The sequence below is a fragment of the Brassica napus genome, chromosome C8 (genome assembly GCF_020379485.1).
Source record: "Brassica napus cultivar Da-Ae chromosome C8, Da-Ae, whole genome shotgun sequence".
Classification (NCBI taxonomy): Eukaryota; Viridiplantae; Streptophyta; class Magnoliopsida; order Brassicales; family Brassicaceae; genus Brassica; species Brassica napus.
The window spans coordinates 19,380,235-19,396,992 of NC_063451.1; the positions used below are offsets into that span (position 1 = coordinate 19,380,235).

The 16,758-nt window shown below is 40.0% G+C and overlaps 1 protein-coding gene and 1 non-coding gene across 2 annotated transcripts; one reads left to right on the forward strand and one right to left on the reverse strand.

The window, feature by feature from the left end:
• The first annotated feature begins 8,016 nt into the window (after positions 1–8,016).
• On the forward strand, positions 8,017–8,123 carry LOC125592066. Its single transcript, XR_007327916.1, has one exon. It is a non-coding gene; the product is annotated as a small nucleolar RNA R71 (small nucleolar RNA).
• Positions 8,124–13,486: 5,363 nt separating this feature from the next.
• On the reverse strand, positions 13,487–16,524 carry LOC125591506 (acetylserotonin O-methyltransferase-like). Its single transcript, XM_048765873.1, has one exon. It carries the CDS (start codon positions 16,350–16,352, stop codon positions 15,843–15,845), a length of 510 nt encoding a protein of 169 aa, XP_048621830.1. The 5' UTR covers positions 16,353–16,524; the 3' UTR covers positions 13,487–15,842.
• Positions 16,525–16,758: the final 234 nt, after the last annotated feature.

The window sequence follows — 16,758 nt, forward strand, 5'->3', positions numbered from 1 at the left end:
ACGCAGCTGAGAGACTTCATCATCCCGTCGCTGACCATAAGACGATGTCGCTCTCGGAACATCGTTGACGGAACCAATCCCCAACGTCCGTCCCCTTTTTTTAGGGACAACCTTTTAAAACAAAAAATAAATATTGTTAGTCAAAATTTAAAGTTAAATTAAATGAATAATAAAAAAATTAAAATTTTAGAAAATTTACCTCCTCGTAAATCTTATCCACTTCAAGTGTGGATAAGGTGACGGGTAATCGGTCGGCGGACTGTTGGGTCAGCTGGGTCTGGCGGTCTTCAACCCGAGCAACCAAGTCGTTGTAGATTTGCTCGGACTTGCCATCTAGAAATACGCCCGCCTTGTTCTTGTGGGTCTTCTCGTAAAGTTCCACAAGAGACGGAAAACGTCCCGTCTCTTAGGCCTAAAAAACATTTAAGAAAGTCAAAATATATAAATATATATTAAAAAATTTATTTAATAAAATATTTAATTACCATTTCCAAACGGACACCGGCGTGGGTTTTTGGCCCGTAGTGTGAAGCATCGGCCCGTTCCCGTGCTCATCGACCGTGTTACGGGAGTTAGAGCAAGACTGAGCGATTCTAATGGAATTAGGAAGACGCCAATCCCACACATCCATGGTGAGCTCAGCGGGTTTGCCACGCTCATACCCCTTCACGATCCAGTCACCCTAACAGTTGGAGACCGTGTCCAACAAGCGAACTTTCACCTTCGCGATAAACTTCTTCCTCACCCTCTCAGTGATCCCCAAGGCCCAATTATATTTTTGCTGCTGGAAAAAATAAATTAACAATTAGTTTTTTAGAAAGTATATATATAAATCATGAAAAAATTAAAGTATATATAATTAATTAATAGAAACGTACAGCGTAAATTTTGAACCACGTCTTTCTGACGTAGTGAGGCGTCTTACTCCAGTTCGGATGTGGCATGGAGAAGTAATCTTTGATCGTGTCGGTTACGTCTGATGCAAGACATCCGTCAACCCCAAACCTGGAAAATACAAATTTAAAATATAAATTATTTTTTAATGTTATAAAAGAATTTAAAACGAATAAAAAATAATAATGTAACATACCACAAAGTTCCGTCCGGTCGGTCGGGGTCGATGACTGGTAAACCTTCTCTGCCTGGCAGACGGAGAATGTCCTCTACATTGTACTGCGAGTAAGGAGCACTCGGAGGCACCATCAAATCGGGATGAATCTCGGCCGGCATCGGAGGTGCCACAGGAGGAGGCATCGTCGGATGAGCCAACGGGGAAGGCACATGAGGAGCTGATGGTGCACTAGAAGAAGGAGACCCAGAGACTCTCTGAGTATACTGAGTCTCGGGGACAGTCTCCTGACCCGAAGAACCGGGAGCTGAAGAAGACGGGTCTAAACGACTACCCGGCTCACCGAACATCTCTCTGTAATGGGCAGTAAGTCTGCCTTTTCGAACCTGGGAAAAAAAATTAATTTTTAAAATTAACATCAACAATATATTTCCCAACATTATTCATCTAATCAACACTAAATAACATAAAATCCGTAAACCTATCTAAATTCCCTATACTAACCACCTAATCTATCCTAAACTAACCAAATTAGAGAGGAATTAGAGAGGCTTACCATTGCTACGAAATGGAGAGGAAGTGGAGAGGAAGTACAGAGGAAAGAAAGAGTGAGCGCTCGGAGGTATATATAAGATTACATATCATCGCAAATTCCTCGTAAGGTTACGACGAAATAGCGAGCAATTACAAAAGCCTGCGTTTTATTGTACGAGGAAATAGCGAGGAATTACAAATGCCCGCGTTTTTATATACGATGTATTAACGACGATTTTGCTTACGTGGAATTGACGAGCCGCGCTTTCCTATAAATATACCCACAACTCTCCTTCTCAAACCACACACAAACTCCCAAATCACACCCTATCTCAAATCACACTCCTCAGCAAAATCCTATTCAAATTATAAATATTTGAAAAAAAAGGAAGAGAAGAAGATATTAGAATTCATGTGGGCGAGACTTACGTATTATAATTGCTGGAAGTCTTGCCACATGTGAATCTGGTATTTTTCTTCTTTTTCTTTTTTTTTTCTAGTTTTTACACTACGAGGTATTTACGACGATTTCGTCCTACATGGAATTAACGAGGCCCGAGTTCTTTATTTATTTTACGAGGTGTTTACGACGATTTCGTCCTACGTGGATTTCCTCGTCTTCTTATGAGTCCTTTACGACGATTCTGTCTTATGTCGAATTAACGAGGTCTGCGTCGTAAGTTCGACGTCGCTTTACGAGGAATTAACGAGTGTTATGTTTAAATCCCTAAAATCCGAAACCCCAAACCCCAAACCCCATATTCCTTATTTTCTACTTCATATATTCCAAACTCCATCTTTATTTCCATTCCAAACCACAATTCCCACATTTGCTTATTCATAAACAAACTCCCACATTACCTTATTCATAAGACAAACTCCAACATTAACTTATTCATAAAACAAACTCTCACATCTTATTCATAAAACACCCTACACAAAATCAAATACATCAATCGGATACATCGACATTCTCGTCATCACTAGAAACATCATCATTTTTATTAAACTCGTCTTCACTCTTCGTCTGTGGCATCATCGGTAAGATCTTCGTACTCGTGATTATGCGGATCAATGAGAAGGATGTCATCAATTTCTTGTTCAGGTTCCTCGACTTCATTTATCTGTTCTTCTTGCAATGGTAGTTCTTCTCCACTGATGATTCGTCCTCGAGGTGTAACTTTGATCACTGCTAACCAATTTATACCCGAATCTCTCATCCGAGGGTATGGAAGGAAGCTAACTTGGTCTGCTTGTGAAGCTAAGATGAAAGGCTCGAATTTGTTGTACTTTCGTCCACCGTTGACATCAACTACACCGAATTTGTTAGACCGAACACCTCTGCTAACGACGGGGTCGAACCATTCACATTTGAAGAGGACGCAATTCAACTTCAGTATCCCTGAAAATTCGATTTCAATAATCTCCGCCAAGATCCCGTAGAAATCTGTTTCCCCTTTCACACATATTCCATAGTTACTGGTCGCCCGCTGTCTACCATACTCATATGTGTGAAAAGTATAGCCTCGTGTGAAATACATCTGTGATGTGGTGACCTTTACAAGTGGAGATTGAATTACTTCGTGTAATGATGTTAGGAGTTTTCAAGGCTCCTAAGACAAATGTTGTAGTATAAATGATTGTCGAACCAATTCCAAAGGATTTCAAGCACTGAGAATGCAAGTACTCACTTAATATAAGTGCAACCAATGATTTAGATAGGTTTTAAACTACTACTAATACTAGAAAACAATTACAGAATGATACTTTCTTGACTAAGGAAAAAGAGAACTCATGGACATAGGGATTAGACCTTGGGTGATCAAGTTTCAAACTAAGGATGGCAAACGATCAATCAAACTATCAACCTTAAGGTTAGACACAATCTTAAACAAACTCTATGTCTAGATGAATGTTCATTTACTAACATATCTCAAACATCAAATGTCTTTGGTTGAATAATATGAAAGCAATCATTACTAACAAGTCTATTGGCTATCTTAACACCATTAACAACAAATGTCTTTGGTAAACTATGTTAAAAGCTTAGGAGAGTTGTCTCAGACATTTCATCAAACACCTTGTGGGTGGGAAATGCCTAAAGATCAACTTTTGAGAGGCCAACTCAGAAGATGCATTATGAATACTCTACTAGCAAGGAACAAGAATGATCTACACTAAAACATCTTAGAACTAACTTAATCACCCTTGATCTCCCTAACCCATGAATTCAAAAAGTGATTACTCACTAATCTCCATGATTCCTCTTAAACCCATATTGGATTTCAGATTAATCATGTAGAGAAATAGATAAGAAATCAACAAGAACACAAGATGAAAGAAATGAAATCTGAATCAAAAGAAGTTTTACTAGTTGTTCTCCAGAAAAGAGATCTGGTCTCTGGTCGCTACAAAAGGTACTTAAAACATAGGTTTTGAAAAGTATAAACGTGCATAATGAAATGACCAAAATGCCCTTGAGAAAACATAAATTCGGTCAAACAAATAGACGTGGAGCGACCTCGGCACGTCGCTGCGAGAGGTCGCTCCCAGGTCGTTTCTTCGCGAGCGACCTGGCTGTGTCGCTCCGAAGACGTCCCTCCCGGGTTTTCTCCTCACGAGCGACCTGGCTGTGTCGCTCCGAAGATGTCGCTCTCGGGCCATTCCTTGCGAGCGACCTGGCTGTGTCGCTCTGAAGACGTCGCTGTGGTGAGGTCGCTCTAGGAGCTGGAGCGACTTTTCCTTGTCGCTCTAGGAGGTCGCTCCGAAGCGTATAGAGCGAGCGAGTTCATGGCGTCGCTCCGGTAGGACGCTCTGGCTGGAGCGACTTGAGATAGTCGCTCTGGCTGGGAGCGACCTTGGTAGGTCACTCTGGGAAAGTCGCTCCGGGAAGTCGCTCCAGGCAGTGCTCGTCCAAAGATCACTCTAATTACCTCCTTTGAGCTCCAAATGCACCCAAATATCTCCAGGAACTCCATGTGGTACTCTAATACCTAATAGAGACATATGTATGCAAAATGCAACCTAAACATGGCTAAATCCTAATCTATATGATGAAAATGCACATGAATATATGGATAAAACAATGTGAATTTGCAAGATATCAACTCCCCCAAACTTATTCTTTTACTTGTCCTCAAGTGAACTTTCTAGAACTCATAGGGAGAGTTGTTTGAAGGTGAGAGCTCATAGCCAAAAGAAACACACAAAGCACTCAAATCAACATCTAAATTCAGCATTAGTACACCCTCTCTTATTATACTCTAGCTTCTCTATGCCTATCTCAACTCTTTTCATTCCTACACTCATCATCATGCATTCACATATGCAAATCAACCAACTCTCACATTCATTAAGCATAAAACATCAGGTGAATTCTTGCAAATGGTCAATTGGTCCAAATCATTTGGTTGCGTAAGGGAAAACTTTTATTCAAGTGGGTCAAGAGGTTCAAAATCCATGATCTTTTAAAGTGGTTTACTCTCAAAACAAGTAGTCTTGACATTGCACATAATATATCTAAGAAAGGGACCAACTCATGCATACAATGTACAATCTCCATTGTTCTACCCTTTTCCCAAATATACAAGTTACACAATCACTTCATAATGTCAAACCCAACTCACATCTCTCACCAAAGGAACACAAGAACACTTTGCACATAAAACTCTTTTTCTTTGAAATCTATAAAGGATTTTCCTTAACTTCAAAACAATCTTAGCTCCTAACAACTTTGCTAGCCCCCTTTTCTTTCTTTTTTTTTTTTTTTTTTCGGGGGCCAAGACTTTTCATAAATTGAGCTAGAAGTTTCTCTACTAATCCCATAAAGACTAGTCAATTAAACACAAGAGTTCACTCTTTTCCTTCAACTTTCTCATACTCCCAAATCAAACTTTACAACACTCACCCCCATCCTATGGCTAGACAATAAAGTGCCTAATCTAGCAATAATGAAGACCAAGCATTATCGTTCCCGATACTCTCAACATTATGCACATGTAAGACTTTCCGAAAAGGCCTCACTCATCAAATAATAAAAGCTCAAAAAGAGGGAAGGGTTTTGGGAATGATGTACCACTCGAGTTTGTCAAAAAGATTGACATAAATGATGTGACAACTCAAGTGTGTATATCCATGGCTCAGTACACAAGGGACCATAAGCAAGAAGCATTAAGTTCGTTCAGTTCAAACAAGGTTGTAGTTGGCTTCAAAGGTTGAGTTTCAGCAATCAACAAGTTTCAGGAAGAGTTTTCAAGGCTCGAAGCATACAAGTCTTTTTGAGAGGTGCATAAGCTACTCAGGTGCAAAGTAATGTTCTTTACAAGGCATTTCAAATCATTGCTCCCAATGCAAGTAAATGCAACATATATGCTCTAGACTCTCCTAGAAATGCAAATGATGCAAACTAAATGATTTTTTTTTTATGCAAATAGGTATGCAATGCATGACTCAATGAAACAACATCAAAGCAAACGTGATCAAATACTTGGTACCTCCCCCACACTTAAATCACAAAGTCTCTGTGTGAGTGAGAGAGAGATACCCAAAAAGAGAAAACTAATATGCAAAAACGAAATGGTATATACAAGGGAAAGTACTGGGTTACCTTCTATGGGGAATGAGTAGAGGGAGATGCTCCCTCCTCGTCGTCCTCAGGTGGTAACTCTTCAAGGGGTTCATCAGCAGGAGTGTCCATCTCTTCAATGTAGAAGGCTTGCCCGAACACAGTTGGTTTCTTCATTTTCTCCTTGATGTCAAAGTGGAGAACATGTCCTTTACCCAAATGGAGATCAATCGTGCCCTCTTTCACCTTAACAATTGCTCCTGATGTAGCTAAGAATGGCCTTCCAAGAATCAATGGGTCTTGAGCCTCCTCACCCATCTCAAGCACCACAAAATCTGTAGGTATCTCATACCTTCCAATCTTCACAGGTAGGTCCTCTAAGATGCCCACAGGGTACTTCACTGAACGATCAGCTAACACCAGAGAGAGTCTACACTTCTTGTACTGAGTGAATCCAAGCTTCTTTAAAACAGACAAAGGCATCACGCTGACACTAGCTCCCAAATCGCAGAGACATTTCTCAAATACCATAGGTCCAAGAGCACAAGGTAGTGTGAAGCATCCTGGATCCTCTAACTTCTCTGGAACATCAAGCCTCTGGATGATGGCACTGCACTCATGGGTAAGAATCATCATGCTTTCCATTTCCTTCTTCTTTGCAGCTACAACATCTTTCAGGAACTTGTTGTATTGAGGAATCAACATGAAAACATCGATGATGGGCATTGCAACCTGAGCTTCACTCATTTGCTTCTCAAACAAAGACTTGTACTTCTCTAGCAGATGCCTCTTGAATCTACCAGGGAATGGTAGTTTGGGTTCATAGGGAGGAGGAACAAAAGAATTCTCACTTGCTGGAGCAAGAACTTCACCATCTTTCACTGTTTTCTTCTCTTCCCCAACCTTTCCTTTACCTTTGGCTTCCACAATCTTCTCCAATATTTCATAATTGATTTTCTCATCAACAATCACCACTTCATCATCTAAGTTGATGGCCACCTCCTCACCTAGTTTCTCAGCATCCCTGGTGAGGGTTGTAGGAGGTAACTGCCTACCACTCCTAAGGGTGATAGCTTTGGCCTCCTTGGGGTTTTGGTCAGATTTTCCAGGTAGAGATCCTTGCTGGCGAGACTGGTGAGTGTTCATGGAAGCAAACTGATTCTCTAAATTCTTGACTGTAGAAGCAAAATGTGAGAACTTGTTGTTGAGCTCATTGTAGCTCCCATCAATCTTGGAATGAAGGTTCTTCAACTCATAACCAACATGCTTCTCACTTCTAGTCAGAGACTCCAAGATTTGTTTCAGCAGGGTGTCAGTGCTGCTCTCTTGAGGAGCAGATGAACCAGATGAGGGGTTTTGCTGAGGCTGATAGCTGCCTTGCTGGTTGTTTCTAGGCGGATAACCACTCTTTTGGTTGTTGGGATAGGATTTATGTTGGTAGTTGTTGTACTGAAAGTTGGGCTCTTTTTTGTACCAGCTACCATTGTTGTTGATGAAACACAGCTCTTCCTGACCTTCCAAACCCTCAACCTCATGGACAACAGGTGGATCGTCCTGCTTGGAGTTACCAACAAACTTCAGCTGCTCTTGGGTGGCTTTTTCAGTAATGAGTAGGTCGATCTTGTCCTGTAGAGCTTTCAACTCCTTCCTCGTCTGCTTATCATCTGTTCGACTGCCTCTGTCGTGGTCTCCACTGTAGACTGCATCACTCTTTACCATGTTGTCAACCAGCTCCTCTGCATCTTCCTCAGTTCTCCCCAAGAAGAACCCATTGCTAGTTGTATCCAGTCTGGCCCTGTACTTAGGAAGAGCACCACGGTAGAATGTGCCCAGCAAGCTCTCCTTAGAGAAACCATGGTGTGGGCATTGAGCTTGGTAGCCCTTGAATCTCTCCCAGGCTTCACTGAAGCCTTCCAAGTTCTTCTGTTGAAAGATGGAAATCTCATTTCTCAGCTTAGCAGTTATTGAAGTAGAGAAGAACTTCTCCAAGAATGCTTTCTTGCAGTCATCCCAAGTGGTGATTGAGTCGCTTGGTAGAGACTTCTCCCACTGTCGTGCCTTATCCCCCAGAGAGAAAGGGAATAGCTTGAGCTTTAAGGCATCTTCGGACACACCATTGGTTTTTGACAACCCACAGTAGCTGTCGAACCTGTCCAAGTGATCGAATGGGTCCTCTAAAGCCAAGCCATGATATTTGTTGTTCTCAATCACGTTGAGGAGTCCTGACTTGACCTCAAAGTTGTTGGCTGCCACAGCCGGTGCTCGGATTCCCAGTCTATGACCATGAATGTTGGGCCGGTCATAAGTACCAATGGGTCGAGCTGCCCGCGGTTGGTGTTCTGCCCCTTGCGGTTGATCTGCCATATCAATATCCAATCTCTGCAAGTGGGCTTGTTGTTCTTCTTCTCTTCTAGCTCTAGCACACTCCCTCTCGAAAGCTCTGATGTCTGCTACTATTGGAACTAGGTTTGATGGACCCCTGCTCCTCAAGTTCATACACCTTAAAGTGAAAGGTAGGTGAAGAAGAAGAATCAGTAACAAAACAAAATTAAAATGACTTAGTCTCAAGCAAGTGACTAAATCTCAATGTTTAAATCTACTCAGAATACGGCAACGGCGCCAATTTGATGTTAGGAGTTTTCAAGGCTCCTAAGACAAATGTTGTAGTATAAATGATTGTCGAACCAATTCCAAGGGATTTCAAGCACTGAGAATGCAAGTACTCACTTAATCTAAGTGCAACCAATGATTTAGATAGGTTTTAAACTACTACTAATACTAGAAAGCAATTACAAAATGATACTTTCTTGACGAAGGAAAAAGAGAACTCATGGGCATAGGGATTAGACCTTGGGTGATCAAGTTTCAAACTAAGGATGACAAACGATCAATCAAACTATCAACCTTAAGCTTAGACACAATCTTAAACAAACTCTATGTCTAGATGAATGTTCATTTACTAACATATCTCAAACATCAAATGTCTTTGGTTGAATAATATGAAAGCAATCATTACTAACAAGTCTATTGGCTATCTTAACACCTTTAACAACAAATGTCTTTGGTAAAGTATGTTAAAAGCTTATGAGAGTTGTCTCAGTCATTTCATCAAACACCTTGTGGGTGAGAAATGCCTAAAGATCAACTTTTGAGAGGCCAACTCAGAAGATGCAATATGAATACTCTACTAGCAAGGAACAAGAATGATCTACACTAAAACATCTTAGAACAAACCTAATCACCCTTGATCTCCCTAACCCATGAATTCAAAAAGTGATTACTCAATAATCTCCATGATTCCTCTTAAACCCATATTGGATTTCAGATTAATCATGTAGAGAAATAGATAAGAAATCAACAAGAACACAAGATGAAAGCAATGAAATCTGAATCAAAAGAAGTTTTACTAGTTGTTCTCCAGAAAAGAGATCTGGTCTCTGGTCGCTACAAAAGGTACTTAAAACATAGGTTTTGAAAAGTAAAAACGTGCATAATGAAATGACCAAAAAGCCCTTGAGAAAACATAAATTCGGCCAAACAAATAGACGTGGAGAGACCTCGGCACGTCGCTGCGAGAGGTCACTCCCGGGTCGTTTCTTCGCGAGCGACCTGGCTGTGTCGCTCCGAAGACGTCGCTCCCGGGTTGTCTCCTCGCGAGCGACCTGGCTGTGTCACTCCCGGGTCGTTCCTCGCGAGCAACCTGGCTGTGTCGTTCTGAAGACGTCGCTGTGGTGAGGTCTCTCTAGGAGCTGGAGCGACTTCGCCTTGTCGCTCTAGGAGGTCGCTCCAAAGCGTATAGGGCGAGCGAGTTCATGGCGTCGCTCCAGTAGGACGCTCTGGCTGGAGCGACTTGAGATAGTCGCTCTGGGCTGGTCGCTCTGGCTGGGAGCGACCTTGGTAGGTCACTCTGAGAAAGTCGCTCCGGGAAGTCGCTCCAGGCAGTGCTCGTCCAAAGATCACTCTAATTACCTCCTTTGAGCTCCAAATGCACCCAAATGTCTCTAGGAACTCCATGTGGTACTCTAATACCTAATAGAGACATATGTATGCAAAATGCAACCTAGACATGGCTAAATCCTAATCTATATGATGAAAATGCACATGAATAAATGGATAAAACAATGTGAATATTCAATATATCATGTAACCACTTAGGATAATCTGCATCGTCGTCATAATCAACCTGCAAAAATAAAGAGAATGTTGAAATACAGATCATGTATGAAAAAAGAGTTTGAGTTAATACCTGATTCCGCAACCACTTAATGAAGTGTTGATCTTTCCTTTTGTCTACGTCACTTGTGGATATACCAGGAAATGTTTCTTCGACTTGAGAAACAAATAGGCTGTAAAATCACATTTTATAGGAATGAATCTCTCGCAATAATATAATTAATTATACTTATATGTGTTTCGAAGTGTCCATATATGTTACCTTTCAAAATAACGCATCAATGGATCCTCGCAATTGAGTAGAATATAGGTGTGTGCACTATGAGCGTCTTGTGCACTCGACCACCAAACCTCTTTAGACTTCCCACCGAGTCGCCCAATCTGGCTAAAGATGTCTGGAACACCAGCAACTGCATATGTTGGCGCAACACCACCATCATCATATCTTCTTGGAGCTCTTCTCCGGGTACGTACTTTTGACGCAAAGTAGTACGATGTGAAGTGAGAAACTTCTTCCGTCAAACTTCCAGCAATTATAGAACCTTCAACTTTGGCGAGGTTCTTTGCTTTTCCCTTCAAATATTTCATGGCTCGCTCATACTGATACATCCATCCGTAATGTACAGGTCCATGAAGCAATGCCTCATATGGGAGGTGGACAGCTAGATGCTCCATGACGTCAAAAAATCCGGGAGGAAATATCTTCTCCAAGTTGCACAATAAGATGAGAATGTTCTCCTGAAGCTGTTCCACAACTTCTTCTTTAAGAGTGCGTGTGATCAGATCCCTGAAAAATGCTCCAATGCCTTTTATATTCCAAAAACAATTAAACACATTGTTAGTCATATATTATTTTGCAAATTAGACCGTTATAAAATTATTGTGATATAATACACTACGTACCTACAAGTGCTTCATGTACGTTTGTTGGAAGTAGCTCCGCAAATGCAAAGGGCAGTAGTTGTTGCATAAAGACATGACAATCATGACTCTTCATCCTGGAGAACTTTTGACCCTTTTCAACACATCTAGAGAGATTCGAAACATACCCATCGGGGAACTTCACTTCTGATGCCACCCAGTTGAACAACACCGACTTTTTTTCTGAAGACAATCTGAATATCGGAACGAAAACTTGTCCATTGCTTTTAATATGTAACTCGCTTCTTGAGCAAATATCCAGCAAGTCCAACCTCGATTTTATGTTGTCTTTTGTCTTCCCTGGGACATTCAATATTGCATTCATGATGTTCTCAAAGAAATTCTTCTCTATATGCATCACATCGAGGTTGTGGCGCAGAAGAAGATCCTTCCAATATGGCAACTCCCAAAATATACTCTTCTTGTGCCAGTTGTGATGAACACCGTAAGAATCAGGCATATTACGAGGGACATGCCAATTACCACCCCAACGGACTGTTTCGTTAGCTCCGTAGTAGTCAATTTGCGCTTCAATTTGTTCTCTAGTTAGATATGGAGGAGGAGTGTCTCTCACAACCCTTTTGTGCCTAAACAAATTCTTGTTTCTTCGGTAAGGATGGCCAATGGGAAGAAATCGACGGTGACAATCAAACCAACTTGTCTTCCTACCATTCTTCAGTTGAAACGCATCTGTCGTTCCATTACAATATGGACAAGCTAATCTCCCATGTGTAGTCCATCCAGACAACATCCCATAGGCAGGAAAATCACTTATGGTCCACAAAAGCATCGCTCGCATCGTAAAATTCGTCTTCGTTGAACAGTCATACGTCCTCACCCCTGTTGACCACAAATCCTTCAACTCTTTTATCAGTGGTTGTAGGAAAACATCCTGGGACCTTTTTGGATGGTTCAGACCAGGTATTAATATGGTCAAGAATAGCAACTCCCGTTGCATGCACATCTCCGGTGGCAGGTTGTATGGTGTAAGAGAGACTGGCCTCAATGAATATTGTCTCCCTGACATTCCGAACGGACTAAATCCATCTGTGCATAGTCCGAGATACACATTCCGGCTATTGCTAGCGAAATCCGGATGTACTTTGCTGAAATGTTTCCAGGCTCTTGCATCTGATGGATGAGTCATCTCACTATCCGTCTGAGAATGCTCGGCATGCCATCTCATCTTTCCAGCAGTCTGCTCTGATTGATACAATCTTTTCAATCTGTCTGTAATTGGTAGGTGCCACATCCTTTGGTACGGTACCCTATTACGTCCCCGTACTTGCGGCTTGAATCGTGGCTTCTTGCAGAATCGACATTCTTCTAGCTTCTCATCATCTCCCCAATAGATCATGCGGTTGTCGATGCAAATATCTATCATCTCCGAAGGCAACCCAAGACTATAAACCAGTTTCTGAATCTCATAATAAGAATCAGCAGACACATTGTCTTCCGGCAAATACTCTTTAAACAAGTCCGCCCATTCGTTCATGCAACTTTCAGGTAGATTGTGATCAGTTTTAATATTCATCATTCTAGCAGCCAACGACAATTTAGAGAGACCTTCTCTATAACCATTGTAAAGTGGTTGATTCGCCGCGTTTAACATTTTGTAAAACTTTTTTGCATCTATATTAGGTTCTTCATCTTCATCATGACCTACGAATACATCAGCTACCATATCATGAACCCTATCATAATCTACCATCTCCTCCTGATGGTAACTATGTTCATTATGCAAATGATGATCAACCGGTTCTTTTTCCTGAAAATTGCTATTACTACTACTAGCTTCATTCTGATCATAATTAAAACTTTCTTCATGTTGAAACCAGATATAATAATTTGGCGTGAAACATCTATTTATTAAATACTTCCAAACATTTTTACGGTTTGCCAGTTTCGAATTGTTGCATTTCCGACAAGGACAGAACATCTTACCACTTTCTTGGGCGAGCGGTGTTGAATCTGCTTGATGCATAAATGTCTCCAGCCCCGCAAGGTATTCTTTCGTCACTCTCCCGTTAGCATCTCTATGCATATGCATCCACTTCCGCAACTCGTAAATAGTCCCGGAGCCAGCCATTTTTTTTGCTTTCACGTTTTTTGTTGTTGGTGTGTTTAAAATGATGTTCAAACATCCATATTTATAGGAAATTTCGAATCTGGTAGTTGTAATTTTCCTATGAATTTACGACGAAAATTAATTAGGTGGCAAAAAAAAAACGTGTAACACCTACAAAGTTGGTGGATTCAAAATTTCCTCGCTAAATACACGTAAATTATTTCCTCGTAAATAACACGTGAAGTTTACGTCGTATTTACGAGGAAATAGTATTTCCCCGTAAAAGACACGTCAAGTTACATCGACTTTACGACGAAACGCTTTTGTCGTTACTTTACGAGGAAATAACGATGACATTATTTTTCCACGTAAGTTTCTCGTAAAATCGAGGTAAATTTACGAGGATTGTTTTTCCTCGTTAAATTTCCTCGTTAAGCTTGTGTTTTCTTGTAGTGATGTTTTATGGCATAACTCTTGATAAATTACAATCTTTAAATATATAAATTATAACCTGTTTCACCATATAATAAAATTATATTGAAACTAAATGCTTATTTTTTGGATATCCAAAATATAATAGTAAAAATATTAATTATTCTTAATGAGCCTTTAAAATGAACATAAAATTAATGTATTAGTTATATCGTTACTTCATGTTTATGCGATGATGATCTAGCAAAATGAGTGATCTTCATGAAAAATCATGAAGATGATGATCTGGCCAAGTGATATGTCGTCATAATAATGATCTTGATGATATAGGCAAGTGGCTGGTGGTCACGATATATTGCAAGGATGGTAATCTGGCAATATAACATGTTTTCACTCCAAGTTATCAGGATGATGATCTAGCTAAGTCAAAGGTTGTTACGATCGTCAAGATGATAAACTGGCGAAATGACTAGTCACAACAAGTCACATGATGATGATTTGGCGAAGTGGCGCATGTCGTCACAACAAACCGTCAAGATGATGAATTAGCCAAATGTCTATCGTCACGGCATTTTGTTAGAATAATGATCCAACCAAGTTACAGTCGTTACAACGTGTCATCAGGCCAAGTTAAATTTGTTTGGTATTTGGTTTGAACCATGGATTGTCCTCCCTTGTTTCCTTCCATAAAATTTGAAATTAAAATGCAAAAAAGGTTCGTATAGTGATGTTGTTTTTGTCAAATAACTGTGTAAAGATATTAAAATATAAGTGCCGATGTAGGGGTTTTATAAGATTAATGTAGCTATGCTATCTTTATATTGAAAAGCAGAGTCTTTTAATTTTATTTTGTTAAATTTAAACACAGTTCTTAATTATTATTTGCGTTAATTTGATTTTACAAATTTGGAATGACGTTTGACAAAATATTTCGATGATGCCTTTGGATTGGAGTACAAAGATAATAAATAAATGCATGTATCATCTATCAAACATGTCTACAATTAAAAAAAAAGTACGTTAATTATACATACCTATTCTTATGCCAACAAACAATAACCGAGACATAAAAACGTGAAAAACATGGCAAATCACAAATACAACACGACTAGCAAAACAAACCATTAAAACTTCTCGCAAAAATAAAAAGATTCCACACCATACTCTCACTCACACTCACACTCACACTTAGATGTAGATTTTCTTTCCACAGAACAATTTTCACAAATATTCCTGAGATTTCTCAAATGCTTTTTGTTGTTGAGCCCTTCCTCTGCTTGCATTTGACTCTTTATATCCTTCTTCTAAGAGGGATACGCAATGATAACCCACTGAACATCATCGATATCCCTAACCTCATATCGAGCAAAGCCAGCTTCTTTAATGACAAAGTCCCACTCTTTCAGAGTCCTTTCCTTGCCTGTGCTTGTCTGAACCATCATTATCATATCAAGCGCCAATCTCACATACTCTAATTTCTCATCTCTCTTCCATTATCATCGTTTTTTTCTTTTCTCCGACCACCGGTTCCACTATTAATACTTTTCCAGTTTTTGGTGGGAGGCTTCTTTACAGTTCTTCAATATTATTATGCAGTATTCGTCTCCCCAATCGTGTAACACTGACTGTCGTCATTAATCACAAATTTTTATTCTTAGAAGTCCATTTATTATAATTGTTATGATAATATATATTTTTTTCCCTTAAAGAGTTCGTATACTGTTTTATAGTATAGTCTAAACTTAAGGGAAATAGTTTAATGATGATATTAAAAAAAAAAACTTAAAGAGATGTATTATATAATATGATAATAATCCATTTTGTCATTCTATTCTCAGATGTATTTTCTTTAAATGTCTCATTTTAGTTTCTCAAAAGTAGTTTCTAAAAATAAAGAAACAAATGTTGGTTTATTGTTTTCCAATTAGGTGTTCTTGATAGGTGTTATACAGCGTGTGCTAAAGTAGTAATTCATTTGTAAGAGATTAAAAGGCTAAAATAAAATGAGTCAAGCACTAATTAAATGTAAGTTTTTTTTTTTTTTGGAAATCACTATAAATGATTTTAGTGAATACTAATAATTAATCAAATGAATTAAAGTTATATGCAATGAATCTAACCTTGATGAAAACAGCGTCGCATGCAGGTATGGAATCAAACATATTTCCTCCAACATTCTCAACATTGTCCAAGACTTGAACAACTTCAACAACATGAGGAAGATCAAAGTTAATTCCTTTGATCCAAGGAAACTCCTTAACTAATATCGCCATCGTGTCTCCGGTGCCGCCTCCTACATCCACCACCATAGCCACGCCGTCAAATAAGCCGTGACAAGCTCCGGCTACAAGTGGCACCACGCGCCTTGCTTCACAAGCCATGGCCTCATTAATCAGTTCACTGTGGCGCGGATTGTCCTTTGCGAACGACCACAACTCCTTACCGTGCACGGCATCGAAAGGCGGAACCAAACCGTTGATCGGCGAAGAGATGGTTGAGCTCAGTTTCAACCATGGAGCGAGCATCTCTTGACTTGATTCAAGGAGAAGCATAGGAGCCATTGACTTGCCGTCACGTTTAGTGATCATCATACGGCGAGAGAGTAGCGTGTTAGTGTAGCCTGCGGCAAGACAATATCTTTTGTGGGGACTTCTTTGAAGACTCCCTGGTGCACAAGAAACCTCATTATACTGTGGAGATGTGACGAAGATGCGGAGGTGGGGGAAGAGAGTTCGGCTAGAGTCATCGGCTGTGACGAAGGATGGTTTTCAAGGGCTTATGGTACTTTAAGATCAATTGCACACTTCGCAGCTGCGATATCTGCAAACCCAAAGAGATATGTTCATATCTCTAGAGAAGCTTTTGCTTCTTCATCGACTAGGTTCCTTTTATTTTCTTCCATTTTGTTACAACTCTTTTTTTTTTCTCGTGTGAAAGATCTTTTAAAGATGAGCGACTGATATTGAAGAATAATGTCGTTTTTATAAGAAAATGATT